The sequence below is a fragment of the Grampus griseus genome (genome assembly GCF_964374135.1).
Source record: "Grampus griseus genome assembly, chromosome: 4".
Taxonomy (NCBI): Eukaryota; Metazoa; Chordata; class Mammalia; order Artiodactyla; family Delphinidae; genus Grampus; species Grampus griseus.
Genome location: NC_138997.1, coordinates 28,957,554 through 28,974,215, shown reverse-complemented (window position 1 = coordinate 28,974,215; position 16,662 = coordinate 28,957,554). Strand labels below are relative to the sequence as shown.

Genomic DNA, 16,662 nt, shown 5'->3' with positions numbered 1-16,662 from the left:
ACTGGGCATTGGAGCCAACTCCTCGGACTTCATGGCATCTTTGTAACTATACCATGTTATCTCATATAAGTGTTACCTGTTTAAAAAGTAGGTTCCTAGAGCGTCTGCCATGTTACTTTACTTAATAAACTAGATGACGTTCCTTCCCCTTTCCAAAAGCCTTCTACTTTATTACTTTTTAAAACATGCATATGCGTGTGTATGTATAAAACATTTTCTAAGAAGTAGCCTCATTTTAAGCTTCATTTCAGTGGGACTGACTTACCACGTACACTAAAAATATTTATACTTGCCAGGAAAGTTGTGAAAAAAATCTCAAATGATAGTTCTAATATCTTTCTTAGTATCTTGTATACAAACTCTGATGCTAGTTTTATTTTAAATTATTTAAATTTTAAACGTGTCTGTGTTTTTATGGTAATAGGAATATTAAATATTTTCTCCTAAGTTTGGCAGAGACACAGGGAAAAATTGTATGATCAATAATATATAATGGCATAGCTATCACAAGTGTTGAATTCAATTACATTTTGGCACATAAGCCAAAAAAAAAAAGTCCTTCTCTTATTAGATTTGGCGGGGCAGGGAAGCGGGGGTAGAGAGAAACACGGTTGTAACAGGAAATTCTTTAAACATAAATCATGTTTTCGGGACACAACCAGAACAGCAGAGGCAACAATAAAACCTTCACTCGGCAGTGGGAATTATTTTCAGGCCACATTTTAGATTCAATGGTGCAGAGTCCTGAGCTTGAATTTTTTTTATTTGTAGCACAGCTGTCAAATAAAACATTAACTAGAAAATTTGTTCTGTCAAAAAGAAGATATTCTAGTGCTTGTGGTAATATTTGATATTAGTGTGTGGAGAGGTGGACTGGTATTAAAGGAAACAAAAAATAAAGGTTGAGGAACACTTATGAGATTATCAGAAAATAATTTACCAAAAAGAGCAGCAGGTATTTATATGCTGTGATTTATTTAGGAGGAGTGAACCTCAACCTCATAGCAATAACAAATATTGCTAAAGAAGGCTGCCAGAAGAGGAAAAAGCAAACTGAAAAAAATAATGTTTTCCAAAGTTGAGCCCAAAGGATAAATTGTAGAGAATGAAGTTAATTTGTATTAAAATATGAAACTCTTTAGATGTAAATACTTAAATGTCACTCCCTCATCTCGATCTTCCAATCAAATAGCTGCTCCTTTGCAAGCCTCCTGGCGTACGTGGAGCATTTGGGTTTCCTGTATGCCGTGACCTCAAGTACCTAATTGTAGTTGCTTTACTTATCCTCACTTCTACAACCCACTGAATTGATGGGTATCACATCTTAAATGGGCCTACTCTAAATAACCCATTTAAATCACTCCTGTAGTTGACATGCTCTCAGCATTTAGTATAGGCTGAGGCAGAAGTCACCGTACATACAGAAGTCAAAAACATAATCACATTACGGGGTGTTCAGTTTTTTCAGTAGTTAAAACTCACTGATTTAACCTTCAGTTTTCGAACGAGAGTGCATTCAGCTCCCTAACTTTTGTCTCATCCTTAGTAAGGCCTGCCTCTCATCTAACCCCACCCAATTTACCCCTAAACCTCTCTACTTTGTCCTTCATATAAATTGTAAATGATGCAAAAATTATTAGATTTTTAATATTTAATTTGCTTTCTTCTTTTCCATTTTTTTATTCTAGAAAGTCTTGACTTCTTCTTACCATATCCTTTATTGATAAAAGCTAATTTTTAAAATGAATGTTTTGGTGTTAATTAAAAAGGTTGAAGAAATTCAGAAGTGAACATTTTTAACATTTAGCAGTTAAAATATCTGCTTTGACTAAAGTCTTTATCCATAGGAGAAAAAAAATGTCCTTTATTAATTTTGCAGTTTGAGATTGATATGAGTCTAATCTTAAGTTACTCTTAGTAGACTGTGTACAAGAGAAAACACTGTATTTGACTTTCCATCTGATTTGGATAAAGTACATCTCAGTATTTTACTTGTAAATTTGCAGACTTTATAATAAGCTTTTGGTTTATTAAAACCAATAATTTAAAAAATTTAGCGGAAATACTTTTAGTTCTATGTATTGTTATCTTGAAAAGTTTATACATGTAGATAGATGTAGATACCAATACTTAATTGAGACCTTAAGCTTTAGAATAGGTTATGATGTGTTCCAAGTTAAACATATAAACTTTTTAGGCATACTTATTTTTTTCCAGCTTAATGGTTTTTATCTTGAACATCTGAATTGTATTTTTTATGACCCCACTGAAACGCTTATTTGAAAAAGAAGAAACACTCATGCTGAATATTAAGGGTAGACATTCTATGACATTCATTTGTAGATTCTCTAGACATTTCAAAGAGAAACGTTAGCTAGAAACTATAGGGAGAGAGTGGAAGGGCTGCTATAGATATTTAATTCTTTAGACAAGTTTGTGTGAATTATAAACACCATATCTGATTAAGCAAAACAAATCTAAACGGTTTTTTTCTCACACTGTTATATGAACAGTTCATCCTGTGTTTAACATCCTAGATACACAGTAAGTTTACTGGATACCCCCGTCCTCACCCTACGCCTAATCATTACTGTTAAACCGTCATAATCTTAATTTCATCATCCTCCCGCCTCCCCAGGAACTTTCATCCTTCAGGCAATTAAAACAAAGAAAGAATGACCTGGCTCAGATTGTGGTGACAATATGTTAGTTCTTTTATCAAAATTTAGTTCATGTAAGCCTGATTTGAAGAAGCTGGGGAAGGGTAAGCTGGGACAAAGTGAGAGAGTGGCATGGACATATATACACTACCAAATGTATAAAATAGCTAGTGGGAAGCAGCCGCATCGCACGGGGAGATCAGCTCGGTGATTTGTGACCACCTAGAGGGGTGGGATAGGGAGTGTGGGAGGGAGGCGCAAGAGGGAGGGGATATGGGGATATGTGTATATGTATAGCTGACTCACTTTGTTATACAGCAGAAACTAACACACCATTGTAAAGCAATTATATTCCAATAAAGATGTTTAAAAAAAACCAGAAGCTGTCCAAAGTGGCTAATACTGTCCTTGTATAGATCACTTTGAAGAATAGAAGAAGAAATAAATTGGCTTTACTAATTCAGAGATGGGTTTGTATTAGTGAAGTTTGAATGATAGAGTATCTACAGAAAGGCAACTAAGTTTTGCTTTGTTTTGAATCATACAGAGTAACTTCAATTGTTGAAATGGTTCCAAATAAGGGTTTTCCTGGGCCTGCTTTAATCAGTAGACATGATTCATTTGTAATTTATAGGAGCTATGTATAATAACATTATTAGTTGAAATAGTTTTAACATATGTCTTAAATGTGACTATCACTCTTCAGTTGATTTTGTGGTTGTTGTTAACTATTCAAAGAAAACTTTTAGGTTGGACCAGGTCAAATTTTATTATAAGATTGGAATTATCAGAATCGGATTAATACAACTTCATTATCTTCTTAAGTGGAAATTTTTTCAATCTTTTAAATAGCAGTTTTAAAGAAAATTGTTTTGTATTTCAGGAAAATTGATCCAAGTGGTGTTTGGCCATTGGGATGTCGTCACTTGCCTCACTCGTTCGGAGTCATATATTGGGGGAAATTGCTACATTCTCTCAGGGTCACGTGATGCAACCCTTCTGCTCTGGTACTGGAATGGAAGAAGCAGTGGGATTGGCGATAATCCAGGCAGTAAGTACAATTTATTTTATAAGTAAACTTTTACAAGTGATGTATAACATTTTGCAGTGAAGTTACCTATTTCATCATGGTGAAAGTGAAACTGAAGTATCAAGTAGTTTTAATTTCTTAGTTATAATTTAAGAAAGGTCTGGATAGCCTTGTTATTAACATTTTGTGACCATTGATAATTCAAATTCAAGCATGAAATCTCAGTTTTCATGTTATCGGTTATTCTTATGATCTGAAAATACTAGTTCTTCACTGATAATGGCCGTCACCAAATAAAATAGAGGTGTTTCATTCACAAACAATAAGATATAACATAAAAGAGCAGTCACACATTATCTTGTTTATTGAATTCATGTTTTAAAAGAGCAAAAACATTATAATTTCATGGAAACAAACCAGTCTTTAGAAAAAATATGCTTTCATTTACGTATCAAAAGATAAAACAGGTCATAAAAGGCCAATACGGAATATTCAAATTGGCTCTTGGTTTTTCGGATGGGAAATGAAAATGTTCACCAACAGCCTTAAACATCTTTATGAAACTATGCTGAAGGCAGTAAAACAAAAAATGTGTAACCATTTAAAATTGTAATTCACAGAAGGCAAAAAAGGAAGCAGCTACCATTAAAACCAGTCGCACACAGCTGCAGAAAAGAAATGGCTTTAGAAAAACACATTAAGAAGTAGGAAAAAACAATTAAAGGGACCACCTGAAAAATGAGAATTTAATTAAAATGATTATGACAACACTGAAGAGTTCCTGCAAGAATAGCTTTAGATTTTTACTTCATAAGGTAGAGCATTTTAACTGCTCTTAAATATTTAGTTTTTTAATTTAAAGCAAGTTGCAAATGTATTTGGTTAAGGAGGGATCATGTTGTTCCTGATTACTTTACCTGAATACTGTGGTACTTGCTTCTGTCCCTCAGTCCCAAATTATAAAACAGTCTGAATATGTTTAAGTCCATCATATTTTGAATTGACTTCTTAAAGTTATGCTTATTAAATGTATACTATTTGTATGAGAGTGAAACCTTCTAAAAAAATTTACTCAAGAGCCAGTACAGTTTTAAAAGAGGTATATGCAAAGTATTTTTAGCAACGTTGTGTCTGCTTTGTATGTATTTTGTTTGGTGTAGTGGTGAATCAAAGTTTTTATTTTATGAACCTAATATGTATTTCTTATTTTAATCAGGACAGGGTAATTCCCTATACTAATAGAATATGAAAAGTAAGTTTAAGGCTGTGATGCTATGGGTAATACAGTCTTTATAGTCAGATCAAACTTTATTATGTGTATCTATATGGGGAAGTAATGTGTATCTCTCATATTTACACAACATCCCATTTTATATGTAATTACAATAATTTTAAATATGTAAATTTCAGGGTTTTTTTTTCTTTCACATTCTTTTGAGAAATACTTCGTGTTCTTTTCATTATGGAGTCTTATATTCTGCTCCTTCTTTCTGGCCTTTTAGGATGAGTGACTACTTTCAATTTCTTTTTTTTCTGTTTCTATAAATTCAGTTATTGAGATTCACTAAATTATCTCAGACAAAGCTAGATTTGACATAGGTAATAAGTATACCATTTTGTTATTTACGTGAAAATATTTAGGAAGAGCTTTCTTTTGTTTTAAAATCGTGTGAGATGTTTCATGCACGTATAGTAATCTAAATGAAAAAAATATTTTTTTACTTCTTTGACCTAACCATGTTATATGTCATTACCAATGGGTGTGTTGAGAAGTAGCTAAAGGCTACTTCTCTAAACCTAGCTACACTTGTATGTAATTGTTGTTACATTTCAAAAATTTAAGAATATTATAAAACTAGAAATATTCAGCTTTTCCAGAAGGGAGAAATATATATATATATATATATATATATATATATATATATATATATGTTTAAATACCTTGTAAATCACCCTAGAGATGGTTTTTACATGTATGACATTTTAAGAAATGAATCAAGTAGGACTGACCAAATTGTGGAGTTTAGAGTAAAACAAAGCTAAGTTCTAAGCTTTGCTGTGCTGTCTTGTCTATGAAATGAAAGCAACAATAGTAACTGACTTAAGGTGTTATCAGAAGCACAGAATGCTTAGAACAAATAAATCACCACACACACCATCTTGCTGGCATTAGAGTATATATTATAACGTTCTTTTTTTCATAAAGCACTTCATCTATACCCTCATTGTCTGCAGTATGGTGGACAATAACAGTAATGCTGGTAATGAAAAGGGAAAAAAAAAGAAAGAATAACGTAACAGGACATCTAATAAAAATTTTAGAAAATTATAATGCATCTTGACTAAATTAAATTACCTTTCTCAAAGTGAACCTCAGCCTTTTTGGCCCTTTTATAACGTCTGATGTCCCAATTTAATTTTGCTTTAGCTTTGAAGGATGAATCTGGGAAAAAGACAAATAGGCACTTTTACATATAATGAGAATTTCCACACATTAGAATAGAAAAATGAACAAGCCAGTCTAAGCTTTTCAAACGAAAATGACAAACAAAAACAAAGACATTTTTACCGCGTGTGAACTGTTTTAAACATTCATGAGAGCTGGTTCGGATTTTATAAGCCTGTGGCTCATTGATGGCTCCATGACGCAGCCGCTGAAGTCACAGCTTTTCAGATGAGGAATTTTAGGTTATGCTTATTTCTGTGTTGTATCTCTTGGATAAAATATAATTGACTTTTAAGAAATAGTCAGGCTTTTATATACATAACGGCGGTGTGGTCTCTAAATGAATACAATGCCTCAACTTAAATTTTTGAATTTAGACTTTCTTCTTGCTTGGAAGGAAAATGGGTAAATTTTTTAAAAACTAGGCTATTGCTTTTCCTGCATTTTATAGGTCTCATTCAAGTATTTAGCTTTTTTAATTTTAAAGATAATGAGAATAAGCTAGTAATTTTACTTGCTAGTGTCATAAGCCTATGCCATTTTCTCCAAATCTAATATTAATGCTGTATGTAAAGTTGTTAGCTTTAGTACTATTTTTTTAAAAATCATGTTATCCACTGTTAATAAGCACATTGTTCAGATAAAATCAGGCTAATTCAAACTGGATAAAACCTATATATAGGATAACTTGAGGCTTTTAAAAGGATGCACATGTTTTATGAAATCTGCCTAGATTATGTAGCAAAAGCCTTATTTTCCTATATGACAGATAGTGTTTCACTTTTGACTCTATTGTCTTGTGATAGTTATCTCCTGTGGGATGCAGTTTTCTTAATGAGGAGAAAAATTAAGATAGGATTCCATTTAGTTGTAGATTTTTTAAATAAAATTAATCAAGAACATTTCAAAGAAAGACATTTTCTACATGGAAGCATCTCTCTCTTTGCCTTAATATTCTGTGTGTTTTAGAACTGAATCTTGTCCACCAAAATGCTTTTCTTGGAATACTCATTTTTCTATCCAGACTGTACATTTCCAAATTTTGAAGAAAGTGTTCCCTGATGCATTCAATTGACATTTAAAAACTTTAAACTTTAAAATGATCTTATAATCAAGGTGAAAATTTACAAAAGAGTTATTTATCCACTATTTTTATATTGTATTAATAGATCATAAACTTAAAATCAAATGTTTATTAAGCACCTAAAAGTAAATGCTTATTAAGCTTTTTTACGTATCTGAGTAATTTTTTTAAAGCCACAGTTGATTAGCTTTAGAAGACAATGGTCGCTGACTATGAGGTGTTGCATAGATGCTGTGTAGTATTTCAGTAAAGTAGTTTTCCATTCTCACATTCTGTTTTTGATTTGATTGAAAGGTGGCATTTTTTTTTTCCTCTTTGCAATCAGGCATGCTAATCTATGTCAGCTTTCTCCTTTATGGGAATGGCGTCTACTGAAAAAAAAAAGTTTTTTTCATAACCAGATTCTGTTCTTTAAGAATATTTCAGCACCGTCAATTAGAAGGAAGGTTTTATTAACCATAAGGCTAGCACAAACAGACCACAGAGCTGTTTTTTAAAGTACTGTATGCCATAGCTGCCCTGCTTTTTCTCTGTCTAAAACTTCATTTTGTTATACTCTCATCAATCACTTAAGTCATTACCGTAAACCCTACTGTTGTTAATTTTACTAGTATCACCCTAATGAGACATTCCTGCTATAATTAAAAATGAATTCTAACTTTAAGGCATTCTAAATTTTTTTAATGAATTTAGAATGATCTTGCCATATGACCATAAATACCACTGATATACATAACCTACTCATCAAGTCTATAAGAAAAGTGGTATCACAATAGGTCCAGGTGCGACTTATTTACTGGTAGCCTCTGTGCACATGTGCTTATGCATATGTATATTTTTGTGCACATATTTAGGAATTATGTTCTTTTTATTGTAAAGCCTAATACGCTTTACTAAGCTACCGATAGATCCTTATTCTTTGTCTTGCCAAAAATATAGGTGGATGTAACACAAGCAGTATGACTCCCTGTAAGTAGGCGTCCTAGAGCACCATCTGCTGGATGCATTTGGGGACTTAATGTTGGTAAAATTGAAAATCAGTACTTGTCAAAACAGGTGTACTTTGTTTTTAATTGCCTGTGATGTATTATTTATGGTTCACAAATGTCAAGATATGTACATCTGTGTTGAACCATATGAGTTTGTAAAAGAAATAACTTTCTGATTTTGCCCTGCACTAATCTGGATTTGGAATGTTATAATAAATATTTTGTTTAAGGAAAAAGTAGACACAATATATACCTAATGAAACAAAGCATCACAGTTTGTCATGAAATAAACTCTTATTAATCGCAGGTCTTCAGTAAGCTACAGTTGGAGAAACTTGTTTAGATGATATTTTAACTTTAGTTTCCTTATGTTCACTAGATTCTGAATATGAAAGCAACATTTGAAACAAATAGCTTTTTTATATCTGGGATATGACTCCATCTGATTCTTTGTCAAGAACATGAGTTCTTATATCTATCTCATCAAGAACTTTCCTCGTGGCCCTACTTTTGGTTTGCACTATTGCACTAACACTAAGATTGCCCTGTATTTTTCTTTTTTCCTTGAAGAATTCATCAAGCAGTGTTTGAAGCAATATGTTGGCAGTGTTCAACTTCAGGTGACATTAAAACTATGTCTATGAAATTCTCCAGAAGGTCCAGGATGTTTAGTGCTCCATGATGTAATGCATGCCCTCCCGTTTCAGCAAAACAACTATGTATTTACTGCTTGTAACTAATAGTAGATGTGGTAACAGGAATTATATTCATATGGCAAATGAATACAACCTTAATGTGCACCATATGCAGTGTGGTGGGGTGATGTGCCAATATATCACATTTATTTACCTTGTTTAGTTGCAGAAAAAAATGACTATACCATTCAGCCCATAGGCTCTGACCATATAAATATGGGAACAGAAGAACTGATGATTTATGCCCTCAAATTGGAACTGAGTATCTTCATATGTAGGCTTTAATAGTGCAACATCAAAGAAAATTGTCTAATACTTTATGCTCAGATAGGAAATTTAATTTCAAACAATGGCTGGAATTAACCATTAGTTAGAAGGTACAAATTCTCTCTAGTCAACTAAGTATAGTCTCTCGAAGAAAATGGTAAATGTGTCTTCTTTCATTTAATTGAGACTGAATATACTCTGAAATTACAAGCTGCTTCCTCACCCACCTTCCTTTTTTAAGCCTAAAATCGGGAGGCTTCTGCTTTTAGAATGTTGCATGTGAGCGAGAAAGTGAGAGGGAGATTACTGTAGAACTACTAAGGATTCGTTTAATGAAGACCTCCTGGAACAGCATGTTAGACCGACTTTACCACCTTCCAAAGAGTTTCCTTCTTTAGAGAAATTATATGACAACTTTGTGCATGTGTACCTCGTGTTGTACTTTAGATAGTCCTGAAAATTCATGAAAAGAGACCCATTTTTATATGAAACTAAGTATTAAATTCCTCTGATGATTTCTTTTACAGTTGCCCTGTTTTTAAAAGTAACTTTTTTCACATTCAAAGAGGTTTGGTCAGACTTCATATTTTGGATTTGAAGTGTTTTTAGGTAGGAAAAAAAAATCCTTAGAATTCTTTCTGCCTCTCCTAGCTGAGGTCTTCATGACCGTTGAGCTTTTTAGCTTTTCTTCTCATAGCTTGTAACTTTCTACAACTGAGAGATTGCTTTATTTCCTTAGAGTGAGCAGGGTCAGGATGTTTCTTTTCTTTTTTTTTAATTGAGATATAATTGACACATAACATTATATGAGTTTCAGGGGTACAACATCATGATTTGATATTTGTATATATTACAAAACGATCATCACACATAGTTACACACTTTTTTCCAATGCTGTGAACTTTTAGGATCTACTCTCTCAGCAACTTTCAAATATACAATACAGTATTATTAACTATAATCACCATGCTGTACATTACATCTCCAGGACTTATTCACAAGTGGGAGTTTGTACCTTTTGGCCACCTTTGCCCCTTTCGCCCACTCCCTACCTCTGGCAGTCTGTTCTCTGTATCTATGAGTTTGGTGGGTTGTGTTTTTTTTTAATTCTACACTCAAGTGAGATCATAGAGTATTTGTCTTTCTCTGTCTGACTTATTTCACGTAGCATAATGCCCTTAAGGTCTATCCATGTTGTCACAAATGGCAGGATTTCCTTCTTTTTTTGTGGATGAATAATATTCCATCGTGTGTGTGTGTGTGTGTGTGTAGCATTTTGTTTATCCATTCATCTATCAGTGGACACTTAGGTTGTTTCCATGTCCATTGTGAATAATGTTCACTCACGTTTGTGAATAATGTTGCAGTGAACATGGAGGTGCAAATATCTTCTTGAATTAGTGTCTTCATTTCCCTCAGATAAATACCTAGAAGTGGAGTTACTGGATCATATGGTAGTTATATTTTTAATTTTTTGAAGAACCTCCATACTGTTTTCTGTAGTGTTTGCACCGATTTACATTCCCAGTGCACAGGGGTTCCCTTTTCTCCACTTTCTTATCAACACTTGGTATTTCTTGTCCTTTTGATAAAAGCCATTCTAGCAGGTATGAGATGTATCTCATTGTGGTAAGCATTTCCCTGGTGATAAGTGATGTTGAGTACCTTTTCCTGTACTTGTTAGCCATCCATATGTCTTCGTTGTAAAAAACATCTGTTCAGAGCCTCTGCCCATTTTTAAATTAGATTGTTCTTTTGATATTGAGTTATATGAATTTTTATGTGTTTTGGATATTAATCCCTTATCAGGGATATGATCTGTAAATATTTTCTCCCATTCCATAGGTTGCCTTTTCATTTAGTTGTTGGTTTCCTTTGCTGTGCAGAAGCTTTTTAGCTTGATGTAATCCCACTTGTTTATTTTTTACTTTTGTTGCCTTTGCTTTTGGTGTGAAATCCAGGATGTTTCTAATAGCTAAAGATGTGAAAACCCTCTATACTTTTCACTAGTGGCTTACTTATGTATCTTTAACAAAGGAACCTTAAAAATGTTAAGGAGGACAAATTACAAAGAATTTCATGTGACTTGGGTATTTAGGATAGACAGATAAAAATAGTTATGTTTTCATTTTTCATATATTTTCATATTCATAAGAATGGTAATATTACTTTTCAAAAAATATGAACAAGATTTCCTTTCAACAACTTTTCTAAGTATCTGCATTCTTCTTTGGAGGCAGAGTTTTATAATGTTTATGTTTACTAGACACTCATATGCAGCTACAGGAGCTATCAGTGAATTAGAGCCAAAAATAAGCCCGTCTGTGGGGAATTGGCAAGTGAAAAAGTCTCAAGAAAGTAGGATAAAAGAAGTACATTAGTTAAGTAAAGTTTGATATGTCCACACAATGAAAGACTGTACAGCCATTAACGTATTATGCTTTGTGATACTGACATGGAAGAATATGCTCTCTGTATTGTTAAGTGTAAAAGATCACCAAACTACATGTATAATATGATATATTTTAAGTGTCTGTGTCTGTATACCTTGTATGTATGTATGTATATTTACTATATACATATATTTACTTAATATTACTATGTATATTTACGTATAGAAAAAAATCTGGAACGATAACCAGTAAATGTTAGCAATGGTTGTTTTTAGGTAGTGGAATTTAGAGGCAGTTTTTCATTTTCTTCTTCATAATTTACTAAATTACATGAATGTTTTATAATGAGCCTATATTATTTTGATAATAAGAGACAATAAAGATATTTTATTTGGGAGGAAAATACCTAATTATTGTAATGTACCTTCCCTTCCTGCTCTAGGCTCCATGCCCTAGTTGTATCAGAATTAAATGGATTGTCAGGGAAGGTTGGAAAGTCTAAGAAAAGGAGGAATGGGAGAAGTCAAAGTATAATTTCTAGAAATGAAGGTATATTTTCTCCCTGACTGGAAACAATAGTAATGAGAACCATCTCTAATTGGCATTTATGTGGCACAGGATCAGATATTATACTTTTGCTGGAGAGAAGGTCTGCAACAGAAGGTGAAAATACTGCTACTGCTTGTACTACTAGATGATACTTATTGAGCGCTCACTACACACCAGGCACCATCCTAAACACTTCACGTAGTAACTCATTAATCCTCATTGTAGTCCTGGTATTATCCTTGTTTTATAGATGAGGCACAGAGAGAGTATTAGTATGCCTCTACTTTCTGCCCTGGGTTTTGAAGTCCCTAGATCCTACTAGAACTATGAGAACTTGCCCAAGGGAGGTGCCATAGTTTTTTTTGCGGTACGCGGGCCTCTCACTGCTGTGGCCTCTCCCGTTACGGAGCACAGGCTCCGGACGCGCAAGGCTCAGCGGCCATGGCTCACGGGCCTAGCCGCTCTGCGGAATGTGGGATCTTCCCGGACCGGGGCACAAACCCGTGTCTCCTGCATCGGCAGGCAGACTCTCAACCACTGTGCCACCAGGGAAGCCCCCAGAGACACCATTCTTAACCACTAAACTGTACAGCATTTTTAATTTGATTTCATTGGATCGTCATCTGTAGAGAATTTGATACAACCTTGTCACTAAAGCCATCTTAGGATCTGCAAAGGACAATATAGAGATAATTTTGTTAGTACTGAGTTCTTAAGACAGTATATGTCATGATAGGATTTTGTACTTTTTAAATATTACACGTTAGGGTTACACTTTAAGTATACAATTGTTGGTATATACTCACACAAACCCATTTTCCAATGTAGTCTTAGAAGATGATTCCATTGTCATAAACTTATGTATATATGTTTAAGTTTATATATATAAATTTATATGAGATATATTGATATATGTATCATAGAAGAGGAGAAAGGTTATAAATCAAGAACTTAGTATTATTGTTTTTTGTACCAATATTGTATTGTCTTGCATTAATAATTCTAACAGTATTTACAAAAGGAAGCTACCAAATTTTACTGTTGGTTGTCACATCCTAAATGCAGCTATGGCTTGTTTTCTGTAGTGTATATGTTTAACCAAATCAACATTTTTCCACCAAAAAGGCCATAATGAAAGGAGAGGAGAGGGAAGAGTTGGTAGAGATGGAATAAATAGAACAAACTCAAATAATTTCTTTGTATAATTAAAATGTAGTGTTATAATTCCCATTGAAAAATTAGGAAGTTAGTGGAAAGATTTAAGAGACATTTAACAACTAACCTCATTTCCGCTTCAGAAAAGCCATTTCCTCTCTCGATTTACCATTATGGTGTGAGCCACGTGAGAAACTTTAGTATTCAATTTTCATGTGAATTTTTTTTGTTGATGAATGTTTACAGTAATCAAATTTAATTAAAGTGGAACAGAAGGCATGTGCAAAACAAAAGTATCCAGCCTTAGGAAATGGCTGGCATGTATAACACCTAGATTTTCTTAAATCTATATATACTTAATAACTTAATTATATATTTAGGTCCTTAAACAAACTTATGTTTTCTTTCAAAATGAGTACTCTATTGAAATGATTTTGTTTTTTATGTCTCTAAGAGGTCAGATGGTATTAGATTTTACTAACCTGGAAAATTATATTGGTTGTTTTTATTTTAGAACTTCATTAATTGATGGTAAATATTCATTTTATATAAAAATTAAGTTGTAATAAATAGTTTGGACTTCAGTACATCTTTTTGACCTTTCCAATAATAGGTATTTATAATTATAATTAGCAGGCTTATAGTAAGGTCAACAAAACCTGACCCAATGACAACTTAAAATCAAACCATTTCTAAATACAAGGTCATATTTTATTCCCCTCCTTGTTTCCACAGTGCATTGCACATAATACATACCCAGTTAATGTTATTTAGTGAAGGAGTGAAGGAATGAATGAGTAGACAAATGGGAAATACTAACTTCTGTCCGAAGAGTCATCTAAACTAAGTATTAATTGGAAGAGCTAATTTTATTTCTAGAAAACTAAGACTAGGAAAGTGTTGAACTGCCCTTCATTTCATGATAGATGATATGAAAAAGGTAAATGAATGAAGGGGATTCTCTCTCTGCTAATAACAACATATTTAAACTGCTAATGAGAACTTTGCAGTGCCTTTTTAAAGTAATTTAATTTTCATTAAGACTGAGGAGATGGTGCCAAAAATAGCAAGAACTTTATTCATTTTTAAAAATGTAACTCAGAGTTTGCCAGAAATACGTGTCAGGTCTATTTTTACCTAGCTTTTAATCCCCTTTGCCTTAATGGAGACAGATCTTTTGAAATATTTTTCTCATTGGATATTTATGAACAGATACTAGAGAAATTACTGTTTCCTCCTTCTCTTCTTTCAGGTCATAGTTCATTTGATGGAGAAATACACTTAGTGTTATGAGGCCACCAAAGAAACACATTTAATAGCAGCATTTGTTATTCTGCCTAATGGTGTAAAACATTTCACGTAATATTTTAAAACATAAGTCCCATATAAATGCTAAGCGAGTATTACAGAGATCTTGTGCTGCTTAAATGCAAGTTGGGTTGTTATAATGGTGCCTGTAAGTTAGTAACTGATATTTGGTATTACGTACTGAGAAAAGCACATCTGTAAAAACCGGTGTGTCCTGGTATTCGTGGCAGGATTTGGACTGTCTTTAATCTCCTTTGACTTGTTCATCTTCCTTTAAGGCCATCCATAAAGATGCACTGAGTATCCTTTTCAGCCTTTGGTTAGGATTTGCATCAGTAGTCATAAACCTGCTCTCCGGACAAAGACACCCTTTCCTTTGAAGTAATTGCTCAAGCTTTTCAAAGCAGTCCAAGAAGTCTATCCTCTTTCTCTTTTTATTTTTCTTTAAGAAGAGTTTGAAGTGTAGTCCCTTAAACTAGAAGCAAGATAAATTTTTCTCTTCAGCTTTATTGAAAGCCATGACGATTTTTCAAGCAGTAAGAGTTTAAAAGGTTCTTAAGGGAATGTGTTCTGCTTTATGATCCAGCTTTTGGTAGATCCTACTATCTCAGAAAGCAAAAGTAAAGACTTTTTGTATCCATTAACTACTGCAAATTTTTATCAAAGAATTAACCTGATATTTTTCAGAAGACTTTTTCCCCTGCTCCTTACTCAGTTTAGAGACTTCAGTGAGAGATGGCCATAGCTTTGGGGTCTTTGAAAAAGTAATACATGGCCAGTATTGTCTTATTTGAGCTGATTTCCCCCCTAGGTATTAACTCTGTGGGTTGACGGGTAGTTGGGAGGGGCAGATTTAGATGGGTGCTGCAGTCAGAATGTTATATGGTTCCCAGATTTTGTTTCTAGGCTTTGCAAACAAATATACACGGACACATATGTATATCGTTATTGGTATGTGGGATGTTATTGCTGTGTTGCAGGATGATGTATAAGGATGTAACTATGGAGAAATAGATTCTGTGAGCCACATATGAAGCCTGTGTTCCGCCTCCCATCAACCCTTCTACCCTTCATAATTTCATTCCAAAGGGGTTCCCAAAATATCTGTTGAACTTATTAGTTTGGACCTGTTAGATTTAAATCCCATATCATAGAATTCTATTTCCTGTAGTGAACTTTTAATACATAAAACATTTGGTTTATTGAAACTTATAAAAATCCAAGTATTTATTTTGAACAGATTTTTTAATGAGAAAATGTAAAGAACACCCAAGCTGCACTGCATATAATAAAGGGAATACAAACTTTAGTCTTTAAACAAGACTGGAAATGGCTTTTCTTAGAGGAAATGATATCTCTCCTCATATTATTGTATGTGGATTTTTAGAGGCCATTAATGTGCGTTTCCTAAAGGGGATGAAAGTTCAGTAGCAGAGTCTTTTTTACTAGAAATCTAGTGAGTGTTTGTGAAACCAGTAGAACCCAATGATCACAAGTTTACCCTTATGCTTTCAATTTGTTTTTTTCTCTTTCCTTTCCTTCCCTTCCCTTTCCTTTCTGCTTTCTCCTTTTTTCCCCCCATATTTCCTGAACTATCTAACCTGCTTCCTGGTTTAGAAAACATTTCGCCAAACTTTGAAGCCAGAGTCCTAGCATTGAACAGGCCTTTATTTAGAGATCAGGCCCTAGGAAAAGGCAAATCTCTTTTCAGTTTTGAAATTACACAGCATGTACATGTGTCTTCTGATTTGTGGAGGGGCAAATGATTGGTACAGTGTAGATTACTGGAAAATATTATTTTGTAAGTAAAGCATACTTATAAAAATCTTAATTATGAGTTTACAAAAAAGAATGCTTATATCTTAAATCACTTTATGGGGTAAATTGTGAGGCTTCCTAAACTCTAACTTTATAGTCATAGAAAATTCTCAGTATTTCAACTGTTTTACATTAAAGAAAGAAATCCAGTTGACAGCAATCTTCTCACTTCCTCCCCATGTCCCTGAGAAAATATTCTTAGATCTAGAAAACAAAAAATTAGCATTGGCATGCTTAAGTGACAACGTCCTCTGTGTCCCCACTATCC

At 33.5% G+C, this 16,662-nt stretch overlaps 1 protein-coding gene across 1 annotated transcript in view; it reads left to right on the top strand.

Annotated features, from left to right (window-relative positions):
* LRBA (LPS responsive beige-like anchor protein) overlaps positions 1–16,662 on the top strand; it is a 600,745-nt gene that overhangs the window by 569,410 nt on the left and 14,673 nt on the right. Inside the window, exon 41 of the mRNA XM_082652852.1 lies at positions 3,544–3,711. Within this exon, the coding sequence (XP_082508978.1) occupies positions 3,544–3,711 (168 nt within the window). The remainder of the gene's footprint in view (positions 1–3,543; positions 3,712–16,662) is intronic.